This window comes from Scyliorhinus torazame, chromosome 19 (assembly GCF_047496885.1).
Source record: "Scyliorhinus torazame isolate Kashiwa2021f chromosome 19, sScyTor2.1, whole genome shotgun sequence".
Taxonomy (NCBI): Eukaryota; Metazoa; Chordata; class Chondrichthyes; order Carcharhiniformes; family Scyliorhinidae; genus Scyliorhinus; species Scyliorhinus torazame.
The window spans coordinates 62,593,343-62,608,201 of NC_092725.1; the positions used below are offsets into that span (position 1 = coordinate 62,593,343).

Consider the following 14,859-nt stretch of genomic DNA (forward strand, 5'->3'; position numbering starts at 1 on the left):
GAATGTGGCGACTGGGGGCTTTTCACAGTAACTTCATTGCAGTGTTAATGTAAGCCTAGTTGTGACAATAAAGATTAAAACATTTTTAAATGGCCAATCCACCTATCCTGCACATCTGTGGGCTGTGGGAGTGAGAGCCACAGACACAGGGAGAATGCACAAACTCCACATGGACAATGACCTGGGGCCAGGATCGAACGCTGTGAGGCAGCAGTGCTAACCACTGCCCCACCGTGCCACCCTTTGTTGACTGTATCCTACATGGATGACTTTGTAGGCTATTATTTTGCTTTATATTTGTAAACATTTAAAAATCCAACAAAAATACATTTTTTTTAAATTCCAGCTGGCAAAAGCTGCATAGTGCAATTCAAGCAACTAGAAACTGCCTTTAAAAGGGCCAACACTGTACACTTAGTCTTTATTGGCACAGCCGGCAAGGGGTATGGATCAGCTATTGAAATACAGTGTGAGATTATATTCAGGAAAACTGCCAGTGACTCTACACACTCACAACCTTGCAAAGCTTAATTCTCTAACTTGACCCTGCAGCTCAGTAGGCCCCACAACTGGACTCTAATGTTGAGAACTCTTAACTATGCCCATTGTATTCAGATATTGGCCATGATAAATTGCCCTTAGTGACCAAAAAGTTTAGGAGGGGTTATTGGGTTACGGGGATAGGGTGGAAGTGAGGGCTTAAATGGGTTGGTGCAGACTCGATGGGCCGAATGGCCTCCTTCTGCACTGTATGTTCTACATATGTCTATGTATATGTTGGAGCATTGCAAATTTAGGCACAAAAAGCCATTCAGCCCACCTTGTCTAAGCTGGGCAAAGGAGATTTCCAGCCGAAACCCATTTTCCCACTTTTGGCTGTAGTCCAGTTGGTACATGACTCCAAATGCAAGTATTTTTTAAATGCCATGAGGGTTTCTGCCTCTGCGACCCTCTAGAATTCCTCGAATCCTTCTGCCAATTATTTCAAATCTATAGCCTCTGGTACAGTTAAATTTTTCATCAAGCACCTTTTAGCAAAGGAAACCGCTCCAACCTATCGTATTTTTCCTTTCAGCTAAGTTTCCATTTCTGGGAACACATTCTGTTACGTAACCCCTCCCATGCATTCACATCCTTCCTGCATTCAGAAACTATATGCAGTACACTAGCTGTGGTCTTTATTTTATACAGTTCTAGTTTAACCTCCCTGTTCTTATATTCGTCGTCTGCTAAAAAAGGAAGGCATCCAGTATTACTTTTTAATCACCATATTTACATGTCCCACAGTAGGTGTGGTCATGCACTCCAAGGTCCCTTCATTTCTCTATACTTCAGTATCATATTTGTGTATTCTGTTGCCTGTTTACCCTCCCCAAATACAACACTTCACTGGATTTAATTTAATTTGCCACTTTTCTACCCCTGCCCATTGCATTGATATCTCCCTGCATACGCATTCTTCTTCATTCTCAATCAAGCAAACAATTTGTGGCATCTGTAAACTTTGTAATCATACCTCCAAAATTTAAGTTTAAATAATTGATATACATCACGAAAAGCAAGGGGCCTATTAACTCCTCTCCATGGAGGAAACAATACATTTAGTAACAAAGTCTTAAACCTCTGTGCCAGAACAGTTCGTGCTTGGATTTTAAAGCTTACAGAGAATATACAAATTTCAATTCAATTGGATTTATTTTTTTATCTCTATATTACAGTGTTACTTTGAATTCCATTTGAGTTTTGTTTTTTTAAAACCCATTACAATTGTTTTGTCTAACCTTTTACAATTTGCAAAAGCACAAAAATATCCGACTTAGAAAATGACTGGAAAATTCCACAACCCCACCCCTCCAAAATACACAAGTGAATCTATTTACATTTGCCTTCTGATTTGGGATGGTCTCAGCATGTTCACAGTTAAGCAGTGAAGTACTCTCAATTACATAAAGTGATGAACGTAACATGTGGTGCACTGGACAGGTGATTCATTTTATAAGTAAACAGGTACAGGCAGAAAAGCAATCACACTTTAGAGCAGCAATGTCTACATCATTACAAAAATGCATAGTGGCCTTTGGAGAAGTTCGTCTGTACATGATTTTCCAAACGGCCAAGTGTAAAACTGACAGAGATGGTCTTGTAGAATTATTCACAATGGAAAAAAATAGAAAGCACTTGGTTCTGAAGAAAGCTCCTCCATAAAGGAGTATTGTTAAAGGTGTGGTTCAGTCACATTTCCATTTATACTAACACATCAATGCTGAAACTGCCCCCCCCCCCCCCCCGAGCCCTCAGATTTCTGCCTTCAGATATTTGCACAACTTATGAACGTTAATTTTTTAAAAGACATCTCTTGCAAGGATGGTTGCTCCTTGGTTAGATGACACACTCTCCTGTAAAAATTAGGACCAGTGCGCTCCAGGAATGTCAAATATTAATTCTCCACGTAGAAAAGTTTCGGGAAAAAAACCAGTACTAAAATTGATGAGCATTGCTTTACTGGGGATGGTACAGAATCATCTGTGCTGCAAAACAAATTGCATCAAATCAACATGTTTAATTACTACCATAAATTTTAAAAACATACAAAAAACTCAGAATAAATAAATAGACCCAAACATTACTTCTCATTGAATCACAGCATAAATTTACTCTTTCAGAAAATTATAAACATAATTTATTACATTGAAAGGGGGCGGGGGGAAAGAAAAATCAATATTTAAGGCTAAAATATTGATTTTTCTTGGTAATCATTAGGAATAGAGAATCATTTATTTTAAAGACAATTATAAGTCGCAAGTACTATTTAACATTGATGAGAATCATTTCAGAATAATGCCCCCAGGCTTCAGTTTGACATGCTAGCTTTCTAAGAAAAATCTGAAGTATAAAAAAAATTGTGGGCAATATATTTCATTTGTCATGATGTGTTGTATATTTGCAGACCAGGCTGCAAACACAATGGATCTCTTAAATTCAGCCTCTGGGAAAGCTTAATTTCCGATCAATTTTATTCCCATTCATTGCAATTTATCGGAGACAGATGTCCAGAGTGAATTCACCTTAGAACTGCAAGCAGTCATGTGAAAACCCAGTTTAACAAAATATTTTGTTAAAGAGGAGGGAGAACATTAACTTCTTTGTTCAGGTATGGATGCCAGATTCAGACACTGAAAGGTTCAGCAGATTCATTTTTTAAAAATCGAAGCAAAAGTATGACTGGAACGGAAAAAAGTACCTCTAAGCACTTGTAAGAAAAATAGTTTCGCTTCCATTTCCAGATCATTGCCAAACAAATCGATCAGTTTAGAATAAAACAGGTTTTCAGAATTCGGCAACGCAAAACAAAGAAAATCAGAACTGCAAAATATAACTTTTTTTTTTGTTGTGGAGTGCTCGACGTTTAATCCTTTTTCTGAGGAATGCATCCTTCCATTTCTAAAACCTCTGGCCAGCCTTCATATTTGTTTGTATTTTTATTATTCTTTATGTGCTGCAAGTAGAAAAGATTCACATTAGAACACGTACAATGTAGAACAATATCTCATGTTAAAAATATGATTGCCTGCAAAATGTTCTTTACTGTTAAAAATTTATTATGGGAAAAGTTGGCACAAAACCTAGTTCATATTTATAGCAGAAAGTTAGTCATACTTGGATCAGTAAATGGGCTCAAGAGCACTGGGAGAGACCACATCTTGAATGAGACATGGTCCAAGTGAGTATATTTGGGAATTTGAAGCAAAGTATTTGGGAATTTGAAGCAAAGTGAGAACTGAACTGGAAACCCTTTTGTTAGTTAAGTAGCCTCTATAGCCTAGTTAAATAGGTACCTAAATGAGCGATTAACTGTCAACCACCTGAAAGCCCTTGCCTGAATAGGGCATCAACCGGCATGGATTACAATAGCAGGAAGCTACAGTGATTCATCTCAGCTCCATGTAAAAAAAGGCAGTTATTTTATTCATGGATGACTTTAATCTTCATGTGGATTGGGAAAATCAAATTGCCAGAGGTAACCATGGGGAAGAATTCATAAGTGTGTATTCGGGACGGTTTCCTGGAACAATACGTTATGGCTCCAGCCAGGAATCAGGCTATTTTGGATCTGGTAATGTGCAATGAGGCAGGTTTTAAACAATCTCTGAGTAAAAGATCCCTGAGGAAACAGTGACCATAACATGCTGGAATTTGGCATTCAGTCTGAGTGAGAAATCGGGTCAGAGACAACAGTGTTAAACTTAAATAAGGGAAATTACAAAGGAATGAGGTGAGAGTCGGCTGGAGTGGACCGGGAAAGGAGTTTATCAAAAGACGATTGATCAGCAATGGCAGACGTTTATGAAAATAGTTCATGACACACAACAATATCCCAGTGAAGGAGGAGGATTCGAGAAAGGGGATAAATCAATCATGGTTAGCCAAGGAAGTTCAGGATAGTATTAAACTGAAAGAAAAAAAACATACAATGTGGCAATGATTAGTGGTAAGCCCGAGGTTTGGAATGCTTTAAAAATGAACAAAAGAGGACCAAAAAAAGAGGGAGAAGATGAACCATGAGGGTAAACAAGCAAGTAACATAAAAATGGAGAGTAAGAGCTTCTTTAAATATATAAAAAGGAAGAGGTCCAAGTGAACATAGGCCCCTTAAAGAATGACACTGGGGAAATAAAAATGAGGAACTGGGAATTGATAGAGGAGTTAACTAAATTCTAGGAAAGTCCCAACAGATTGGAAAACTGCCAATCTAACACCTTTATTCAAAAAGAGAGGGAGATTTTAAAAAACACAAGTAACTGTAGACCAGATAGCTTGACTGTCGCTGAGAAAATATTAAGAGTCCATTATAAAGAATGTAATAGCAGAACACTCAGAAACACATAATACAATCCAGCAGAGTCAGCATGGCTTCATGAAGGGGAAAGCATGCCTGACAAATTTATTAGAATTCTTTGAGGTGGTATTGAGTAATTTTGATAGGGGAACTAGTAGGTGTAATATACTTGGATTTCCAAAAAATATTTGATAAGGTACTACACAAAAGTCAATTTATTAGGGTAAGAGCCCATGGTGCTCGGGGTAGTATATTAGCGTGGATAGAGGATTCGCTAACTAATAGAAGACAGAGAGTTGGGATAAGAGGAGCATTTTCAGGATGGAGTACCACAGGGATCAGTGTTGGAGCCACAATTATTTACAATATATATTAACGACTTATTTGAGGGAAGTGAATGTACTATTGCCAAGTTTGCGGATAACACAAAAATAGGTGGGAAGGCAAGTGGTGAGGATAAAAAAAGTCTACAGAGGGATGTAGACAGGTTAAGTGAGTGGGCAAAAACTTGGCAGATGGAGTATAATGTAGGAAAATGTGAAATTATGTACTTTGGAGGAAGAATGAAGGAGCTGAATATTATTTAAATGGTGAAAGACTGCAGAAAGCTGGAGCACAGAGGGATTTGGGAGTCCTTGTGCATAAAGTACAGAAAGTGGTGGGATTGGGCACCCACACTATTTTACGTACCCCTGCAGAGAAAATGCCCAAAAATGCAGCCCATGAGGTGTGGCAATGTTACTCTGGAATTTTTTAATAACCCAATTTCACGGTGATGCAAAAATGTTAATTAAGTTATCAAAGATAACACACTGATGTCCTTACTTTGCTGATAACTTTTACTGAGCAGAGGGTTATGCAAGTATATGATTTTCAGAGTTATGATTTCATCCTCTACACCACAAACACTGAGCACACCCTTCAAAGTGATTTGCTTCGCTCCACCGGGAATTTTAGGAAAACCATTCAAATACTGAAATTACATTGATTTGTGATAGTTTTGCTCTTGTGCAGTCGCCTTATGAATTTGAATCGAACTAAAGACACTTGCCTGAAACTCTGGAATAAGTACAGATGTCATTATTGAAGAAAACATCCTTCCCTCCCAAATGTTCCTCAAAAACTTTCAGATATGCCATGTAGCTATTTATTTTTCAGCAGCACAAATATACCAGCACAATGGAGAATGATTTAGTACCGTAATCATGAAACTGTCATTGCAGAAAACTCAGCTCATGAGGCAAAATTACGTAGCGCAGCAAAGTTACAGATTAAGGGAATCAGCGTTTCACTGCAGTTCATTTTGAAAAAGCATGACGAGACTCACTTTACCTGTTCAAAAGGGCTCTTTGATTGAATGCCTTTTGCGCCAACAAAAATCCAGTTGTCCCTGAAGGCAAGACTGTAGATAGAAGAACTCCCCAAGTCGCCTACAAGTTTCCGTGCTTCGTCATTAAGTCTGCAGCAAAAGAGAGCTCATTTTAAGAAAAGCCAAAACAATTTTTTATTTTTGGCTGGAATTAATTTAGCTCTTCTGAGCACACAACGCTTAGTTTAAAAGTAGACTGACATGAGTAGGCTTACGCTGCCACTGGTGAGCAAAGTGTGCACTGCTGACAGTATCAAGGCAAAGTGGCAAAAACCAACATTGGGGGAAGTGTTCACAATGCACACAACTATAAAGGTTTGAAAGGAAAAACAAGTGGACAGAAGTGCATAAAGAGAACCTGCAAAGTCGATACAGACTAATAAACCAAAAAAAGGATTAAATAAGTTACGCATACTTACACAATACTTTCAATAATAGGTTTTTACTGGAGAACACCAATTTGAAAGACACAGCATTGTAAACCAGATTTATTTTTTGGAATATCACTTAAAAGATATACCGTGGGTGCGGTCCCTTTTTCACTCAGTTAGAAAGAATTTCTAGCGTGCAGTCCCCAAAGAAAAAGTTAGGCGAGACCCCATCATAGTTATGCGATTGTCTCCACCAATTTTCCTCCACCATGACCGTTATTTATCCACCAGGAGAAGACCATATTGCAGTTTCTCCTCTTTTAAGGCATTTTAGACCTGAGCTTGTAAGCCATCATATCACTCTTTACAACATTTAAACTTACATGATATAAAATATGCATATATTTTAACACTGAGTTTGTCATTTTCTTCAAAGACATATTCATAATTGATAAACTGGTTGATTTGATCAGATACATTTTCCAGACCAGTACAACTTTAAATGAAAACATTGAAGTAAATTGACAAACACATTCTTGATTCGTAAGGAGTTGGTAATTACTAACTTGGTTGCGCTATCATCATATGTGGCCATGAACACTATTGTTCCATCCTTCAAGGTCTTCAGGAAATCTATGAAAGGTTTTACATCTGTGGGGAAGACAAAGATCAATATTCAACTATATCCACATTTATAAATACAGAACTAAATATATCTTACTGTTCAGGGGTATAGCATTTCAAGTTCAACATACTGTCACAAAATAATAAATATAGGGGGCACCACGGTAGCACAAGTGGATAGCACTGTGGCTTCACAGCGCCAGGGTCCCAGGTTCGATTCCCTGCTGGGTCACTATCTGTGTGGAGTCTGCACGTTCTCCCGGTGTCTGCGTGGGTTTCCTCCGGGTGCTCCGGTTTCCTCCCACTGTCCAAAGACGTGCAGGTTAGGTGGATTGGCCATGATAAATTGCCCTTAGTGACCAAAATGGTTAGGAAGGGTTGTTGGGTTACAGGGATAGGGTGGAAGTGAGGGCTTAAGTGGGTCGGTGCAGACTCGATGGGCCGAATGGCCTCCTTCTGCACTGTATGTTCTAGTTCTAAATAGGTCGTGCATTGCAAATAATCAGGTTAAATATATTTCGTACATCTTTTTATTATTGATTTTCAGGACAATTGACTACCATTAAGTCACTCAAGTGTTGCAATGTGCATGACAGGGACTGGAAGAGAAATAAGGTTAAACAAGAATTATGCAAATTAATGTATCACTGGTTTTACACCTATTTCCTATCTGCAGTCATAAAAAACAGATCAATTGGAAGTGAGTGACAGTGTGGCCGCGACAGGCAGTTTATACAACGCTTATGTAAAAGTGAATTGAGATAGTTTTATCATAGGTTCAGCAGCTGAACCGCAGCACAGTTAACTTGATATGGAAAAAATTAAACTAGCAGCACAGAAGAGGGTGGTGAAATAAAGGCCGGGATTTTCCATGCGCCCCTGCGGCATGTTTTGCGGTGGCCTGCCTATGGCACGCGCGGCGATGCTGTGTTGAACAGAAATGTAGAACAACCAACAAAGGAGGAAAATATGACATCACATTAGAACTAATGCTGTGCGACAATTTGCTGTCCATTTTTACAGAAACTGCTCAATCCTTAACAAGTGCCAGTTTAGGCACTCTATTACTATCGCTACCTTTGAACACCATTTCTCCCCTTAAAATAACGTGAACCCACTCCTCAAAAAGCACTTCCCAACTGTCAGCTCAACCGTATACTTTTCTTTCAGATTCCAGGTCCAACACTTCCACATGCTGTTCCAATCCTGGTTTGAATGAACACTCAGTGATGGCATCTTTTGCAATATCAAATAATAACATTATTTCACTTATCAGCAGCATTTCTGCAATGTTAACAACAATGACCATTTCAGTTTCTTCTACTGCCTCTGCTTGTAATTGACCGTTACTTGCTCACTGTACCTGTCTCAGCGTAGACCGCACATTACCTGCAACGGTTTCTTTCCCTCCCCCAAATAGTTACCTCAGGAGTGAACTGTAGTTCCATCTTTGAACTGGTTATATTCTTTGTTTTCATACTGCATTTTATTAGTTCTGCGGACACCAAACTCTACCTACTTGCAACTACCTTTGTCTCCAGAACCACCATTATTGCTAATGTTAAGTTCTGCGAAGAGTCAGAATTTTCACCAACTTGAAACTGCTAAGATCAAATGCATCTTTTCAAGTTCCATCAAACGTGCTGCACCCACGTACTGGATTCAATCCCTCCCTCAAACGCCTGCACAAGCCAATTGCGAGCAAATTAATTCAGAGAACCAAGTTTCACATTGCCTGCTTCAACACTCACCACTAGAATTGAAACCCTCAAAACATGCCAGCCCAAAGATGTGCAGATTAGATGGGGTTACGGGGATAGAGCTGGGGAGTGGGCCTAAGTAGGGTACTCTTTCAGAGGGTTGGTTCAGACCCGATGGGCCGAATTGCCTCCTTCTGTACTGTAGGGATTCTTTCCAGTCTACTTTAGCTTCTCCCAAAACTTTCCCCAGAGATCTCCTAAGCTACATCCTGTAAAAATGAATTCCAGCACATTTAAAAACTCACATGCCACATCACGTCCTCCACATACTTTTGTTCACCCCAGAACTCATCAAGCTCCACTGTCTTCTTCCCCATCCTTCAAAGCATTTAATGCAACTGTTTTCTTTTTGCCTCTACATATCTGCCTCACCCTTCCTCTGTAATCTTTCAACCCCATTATCCAGTTATCATCCTCCATTCTCGAGTCTTCAGTTCATTCTCTCAGCTGGTGCCAGATGCCTCAAACTGTCTCAATTCTGCATTCTGAATTCTTGCCTGGCACTTCTTTCCTCTGCTTGAAAAGACTCTTCAAGTCCTGCATCCTGTATTTCTAAATATATAACCCACTCAATAGTGTCATGGGTTACGCATCACCAATTCTTATCCTACTGTGGTTATCTGCCCATTTCTTCATTGCTAAATACCGTGGGACATTTAATTTTACTCAAAAGATACATGAACGCAACTGGTTATTAAAGCAGAATGGTATGGACTTCCGGGTGCGGCGATGATTAGCTAAGTCGCACGTTTCGGCACCTCCCGTTTCAACGGACTTTTGGGCTCTTATCGGGAGCCCCAACGGAAATTTTCAAAGGCTAAACCCAGTGCGAGGCGACATAGGAAGGAGTCCCCCCGGGTGTGGATGAAAAGAAGTGATAGTAGTGGCCAGATTGTGGAGGATCCTCTGGAGCAGTGGCAGAGAAGGGAAGGGAGAAGCAAGATGGCGGCTGAGGGAGCCCAGTTGGTATGGGGCCTGGAACAGCAGGAGTTCCTCCGGCGATGTGTGGAGGAGCTCAAGGAGGAGGTGCTGGCGCCGATGCTGCAGGTGATTGAGGGGCTGAAGGAGCCACAAAAGACCCAAGAGATGGAGCTCCGTGGAGTGAAGGCAAAAACTGCCGAAAACGAGGACGAGATACAGGGCTTGGTGGTGAAGACGGAGACGCACGAGGCACTACACAAGAGGTGTATGGAGAGATTGGAAGCCCTGGAAAATAGCTCGAGGAAGAACTTAAGGATTTTGGGTCTTCCCGAAGGGGCAAAGGGAGCGGACGTTGGGGCGTACGTGAGCGTGATGCTCCATACCTTAATGGGAGCTGAGGCCCCGGCGGGCCCCCTGGAAGTGGAGGGAGCGTACCGGGTCCTCGTGAGAAGACCAAAGGCAGGGGAAACACCGCGAGCAATAGTGATGAGATTCCACCGCTACAAGGACAGGGAGATGGTCCTGAGGTGGGCTAAGACGACACGGAGCAGCAGATGGGAGAACGCGGTGATCCGCGTCTACCAAGATTGGAGTGCAGAGGTGGCGAGAAGGAGGGCGAGTTTCAATCGGGCCAAGACGGTGCTCCACAGGAAGAAAGTGACATTCGGAATGTTGCAACCGGCAAGACTGTGGGTTACACACCAGGGCAAACACCACTACTTCGAGACGGCAGAGGAGGCGGGAACATTCATTCAAGAGGAGAAGTTGGACTAGATTTGGGAAAGGATGTTTGGAATGAAGTAGCGAGGTGGTGGCAAGAAATTGTAAATCAGATGGGGGAATTTTTTCCCCTCGAAGGAGGGGGACACGAAGAAATGTGGGCGCCGGTGGGGAAGGGGATGGGGAAGGAGAGAGGGAGCTGCGCCATTAGGGGCGGGGCCGAGAGGGAAGCGCGGGCTCTGTTCCCGCGATATGGAAATTGTGGCGTGAAAAGGGGGCGTAGGAACGAGGGGGCCTCACACGCAGGGAGGCTAAGGATAAACGGGGGAAGCCGAGGTCAGCCAGAGTTTGCGGTTGCGTGGGAACCGGGTGAGGAGCTGGTTTAAAAAAGGGGATGGCTAGTCGACGAGGGGGGGGGGGGTAAAGAGCCCCCCAACCCAGTTGATCATGTGGAACGTGAGAGGGTTGAATGGGCCGGTTAAGAGGGCAAGGGTATTTGCGCACCTAAAGAAGCTAAATGCAGACGTGGTCATGCTTCAGGAGAGGTACCTGAAACTGGCGGATCAGGTCAGATTAAGAAAAGGATGGGTGGGACAGGTATTCCACTCGGGCTTGGATGCGAAAAATAGAGGGGTGGCAATACTGGTGGGGAAACGGGTATCGTTTGAGGCGAAGACCATAGTGGCGGACAGTGGGGGTAGGTACGTGATGGTGAGCGGCAGACTGCAAGGTGAAGCGGTGGTGCTGGTGAACGTATATGCCCCGAACTGGGATGATGCAAACTTTATGAAGCGTATGTTGGGGCGCATCCCGGACCTGGAGATGGGAAAGTTGGTAATGGGGGGGGGGGGGGGGGGACTTCAACACTGTGCTGGACCCAGGGCTAGACCAGTCCAGATCTAGGACCGGGAGGAGGCCGGCAGCGGCCAAGGTGCTTAAGGGCTTTATGGAGCAGATGGGAGGAGTGGATCCTTGGAGATTTACTAGACCGAGGAGTAAAGAGTTTTCCTTCTTCTCCCACGTCCATAGAGTGTACTCCCGGATAGATTTCTTTGTCCTGGGAAGGGCGCTGATCCCGAAGGTGGCAGGTGCGGAGTACTCGGCTATAGCCATTTCAGATCATGCCCCAGATTGGGTATATCTGGAACTAGGGGAGGAAAAGGAGCAACGCCCACTTTGGAGATTGGACATGGGACTGTTGGCGGACGAGGGGGTACGTGGAAGGGTGAGGGGATGTATTGAAAGATACCTAGAGGTAAATGATGACGGAGAGGTCCAGGTGGGAGTAGTTTGGGAGGTGCTGAAGGCTGTGGTGAGAGGGGAGCTGATTTCCATAAGGGCCCACAAGGGGAAACAAGAGGGTAAAGAAAGGGAGAGACTGATTGGGGAGATTCTGAGGGTGGATAGGCAATATGCGGAGGCTCCGGACGAAGGGCTACACAGTGAAAGACGGAGACTACACACGGACTTTGACTTGTTGACCACGGGTAAGGCGGAGACGCAGTGGAGGAAGGCACAGGGAGTGCAGTATGAATACGGAGAGAAGGCAAGCCGACTGCTGGCCCAACAACTTAGGAAGAGGGGGGGCGGCGAGAGAGATCGGAGGAGTTAGAGACGAGGAGGGAAGGATGGAACAGAGAGCGGAGAGGGTTTACGGGATATTTAAGGTATTCTACGAGAGGTTATATAAGGCCCAACCCTCGGAAGGGAAAGAGGGAATGATGCATTTCCTAGGCCAGTTGGAGTTCCCGAAGGTTGAGGAGCAGGAGAGGACAGGACTGGGGGCGCAGATTGAGGTAGAGGAGGTGGTAAAAGGAATCGGGAACATGCAGGCAGGGAAGGCCCCGGGACCAGATGGGTTCCCGGTGGAATTCTATAGGAAATATGTGGACCTGCTGGCCCCACTCTTGACGAGAACCTTCAATGAGGCTAAGGAAAGGGGGACACTACCCCCGACGATGTCGGAGGCGACAATATCGCTGATCCTGAAAAGAGACAAAGACCCGCTGCAGTGCGGGTCATACAGGCCCATCTCTCTCCTGAACGTAGATGCCAAGTTATTGGCCAAAGTGATGGCGACAAGGATAGAGGACTGTGTCCCTGGGGTGGTGCATGGTGACCAAACAGGATTTGTTAAAGGGAGGCAATTGAATACCAATATATGGAGGTTGCTGGGGGTGATGATGATGCCCCCACCGGAGGGGGAGGCGGAGATAGTGGTGGCTATGGATGCAGAGAAGGCATTTGATACAGTGGAGTGGGACTACTTGTGGGAGGTACTGAAGAGATTTGGATTTGGAGAGGGGTTCATTAGATGGGTTTGGCTCCTATACGGGGCCCCGGTGGCAAGTGTGATTACGAACAGGCAACGATCCGACTACATCAGACTATATAGGGGCACAGGACAGGGGTGCCCCCTGTCCCCGTTACTGTTTGCGTTGGCAATTGAGCCATTGGCCATAGCGCTGAGGGGCTCTAGGAAGTGGAGAGGGGTACTTAGAGGAGGAGAAGAACATCGGGTGTCATTATACGCGGATGATCTGCTGTTATATGTCGCGGACCCAGTGGAAGGGATGCCTGAGATAATGCAGACACTCAGGGAGTTTGGAGAGTTTTCGGGATACAAACTGAATATGGGGAAGAGTGAACGGTTTGTGATGCACCCCGGGGAACAGGGCAGGGGAATAGACGAGCTGCCGCTGAGGAGGGTAACAAGAGATTTCCGGTATTTAGGGATCCAGGGGGCCAGGGACTGGGGAACCTTGCATAAGCTTAACTTGACATGACTGGTAGTGCAGATGGAGGAGGACTTTAAGAGGTGGGATATGGTGCCCCTGTCATTGGCGGGCAGGGTGCAGGCGGTTAAAATGGTGGTCCTCCCAAGGTTTCTTTTTGTGTTTCAGTGCCTCCCCATACTGATTACAAAGACCTTTTTTAAGAAGGTGGACAGGAGCATCATGAGCTTTGTGTGGGCCGGAAAGACCCCAAGGGTAAAGAGGGGGTTCCTGCAGCGCAGTAGAGATAGAGGGGGATTGGCACTGCCGAGTCTGAGTGATTATTATTGGGCCGCTAACGAGTCTATGATATGCAAGTGGATGAGGGAAGAAGAAGGAGCGGCGTGGAAAAGGCTGGAGATGGCGTCCTGTAGGGGAAATAGCTTAAAAGCACTGGCAACGGCGCCGCTGCCGTTCTCCCCGAAAAGGTACACCACAAACCCAGTGGTGGTGGCGACTCTGAAGATTTGGGGGCAGTGGAGACGACATAGGGGAGTGACGGGGGCCTCAGTGTGGTCCCCGATAAGGAACAACCACAGGTTCGTCCCGGGAAGGATAGACGGGGGATTTCAATCTTGGCAGCGAGCAGGAATTGTGCAACTGAAGGACTTGTTCTTGGACGGGACGTTCGCGAGTCTGGGAGCACTGACAGAAAAATACGGGTTGCCACCTGGGAATGCATTTCGTTATATGCAAGTGAGGGCATTTGTGAGGCAACAGATGAGGGAATTTCCGCAGCTCCCGGCGCAAGGGATCCAGGACAGAGTGATTTCGGGGGCATGGGTGGGTGATGGTAAGGTGTCCGATATATATAGGGAAATGAGAGACGAGGGGGAGACGATGATAGGGGAACTGAAAGGAAAATGGGAGGAGGAGCTGGGGGAAGAGATTGAGGAAGGGCTGTGGGCAGATGCCCTAAGTAGGGTAAATTCCTCGTCCTCGTGTGCCAGGCTCAGCCTGATCCAATTCAAGGTACTACACAGGGTGCATATGACGGGAGCAAGATTGAGCAGGTTTTTTGGGGTGGAGGATAGGTGCGTGAGGTGCGCGGGAAGCCCTGCGAACCACACCCACATGTTTTGGTCATGTCCGGTATTGCACGGGTTCTGGGTGGGTGTGGCAAAAGTGATTTCAAAGGTGGTGGGGGTCCGGGTTGAACCAAACTGGGGGTTGGCTATATTCGGGGTTGCAAATGAGCCAGGAGTGCAGGAGGCGAGAGAGGCCGATGTTCTGGCCTTTGCTTCCCTAGTAGCCCGGCGAAGGATTCTACTTGTGTGGAAAGAAGCTAAACCCCCGGGCGTGGAGGCCTGGACAAACGATATGGCACGGTTTATAAAATTGGAGCGGATAAAGTACGCACTAAGAGGTTCGGCTCAGGGGTTCAACAGGTGGTGGCAACCGTTCCTCGACTATCTCGCAGAGCGATAAGGGAAAATAGGAAAGACAACAGCAGCAACCCGGGGGGGGGGGGGGGGGGGGGGGG

General features: G+C 44.7%; 1 protein-coding gene across 2 annotated transcripts in view; it reads right to left on the reverse strand.

Moving 5' to 3' along the window:
* Positions 1-1,676: 1,676 nt before the first annotated feature.
* Positions 1,677-14,859, reverse strand: part of fam3c (FAM3 metabolism regulating signaling molecule C) — a 79,141-nt gene continuing 65,958 nt past the window's right edge. For both annotated transcript variants that reach the window (XM_072484413.1, XM_072484414.1), the window contains 3 exons: positions 7,144-7,228; positions 6,170-6,296; positions 1,677-3,496 (listed from right to left, as the gene is read on the reverse strand). In XM_072484413.1, the coding sequence (XP_072340514.1) occupies positions 3,407-3,496; positions 6,170-6,296; positions 7,144-7,228 (302 nt within the window). In that variant the 3' untranslated portion in view covers positions 1,677-3,406. The remainder of the gene's footprint in view (positions 3,497-6,169; positions 6,297-7,143; positions 7,229-14,859) is intronic.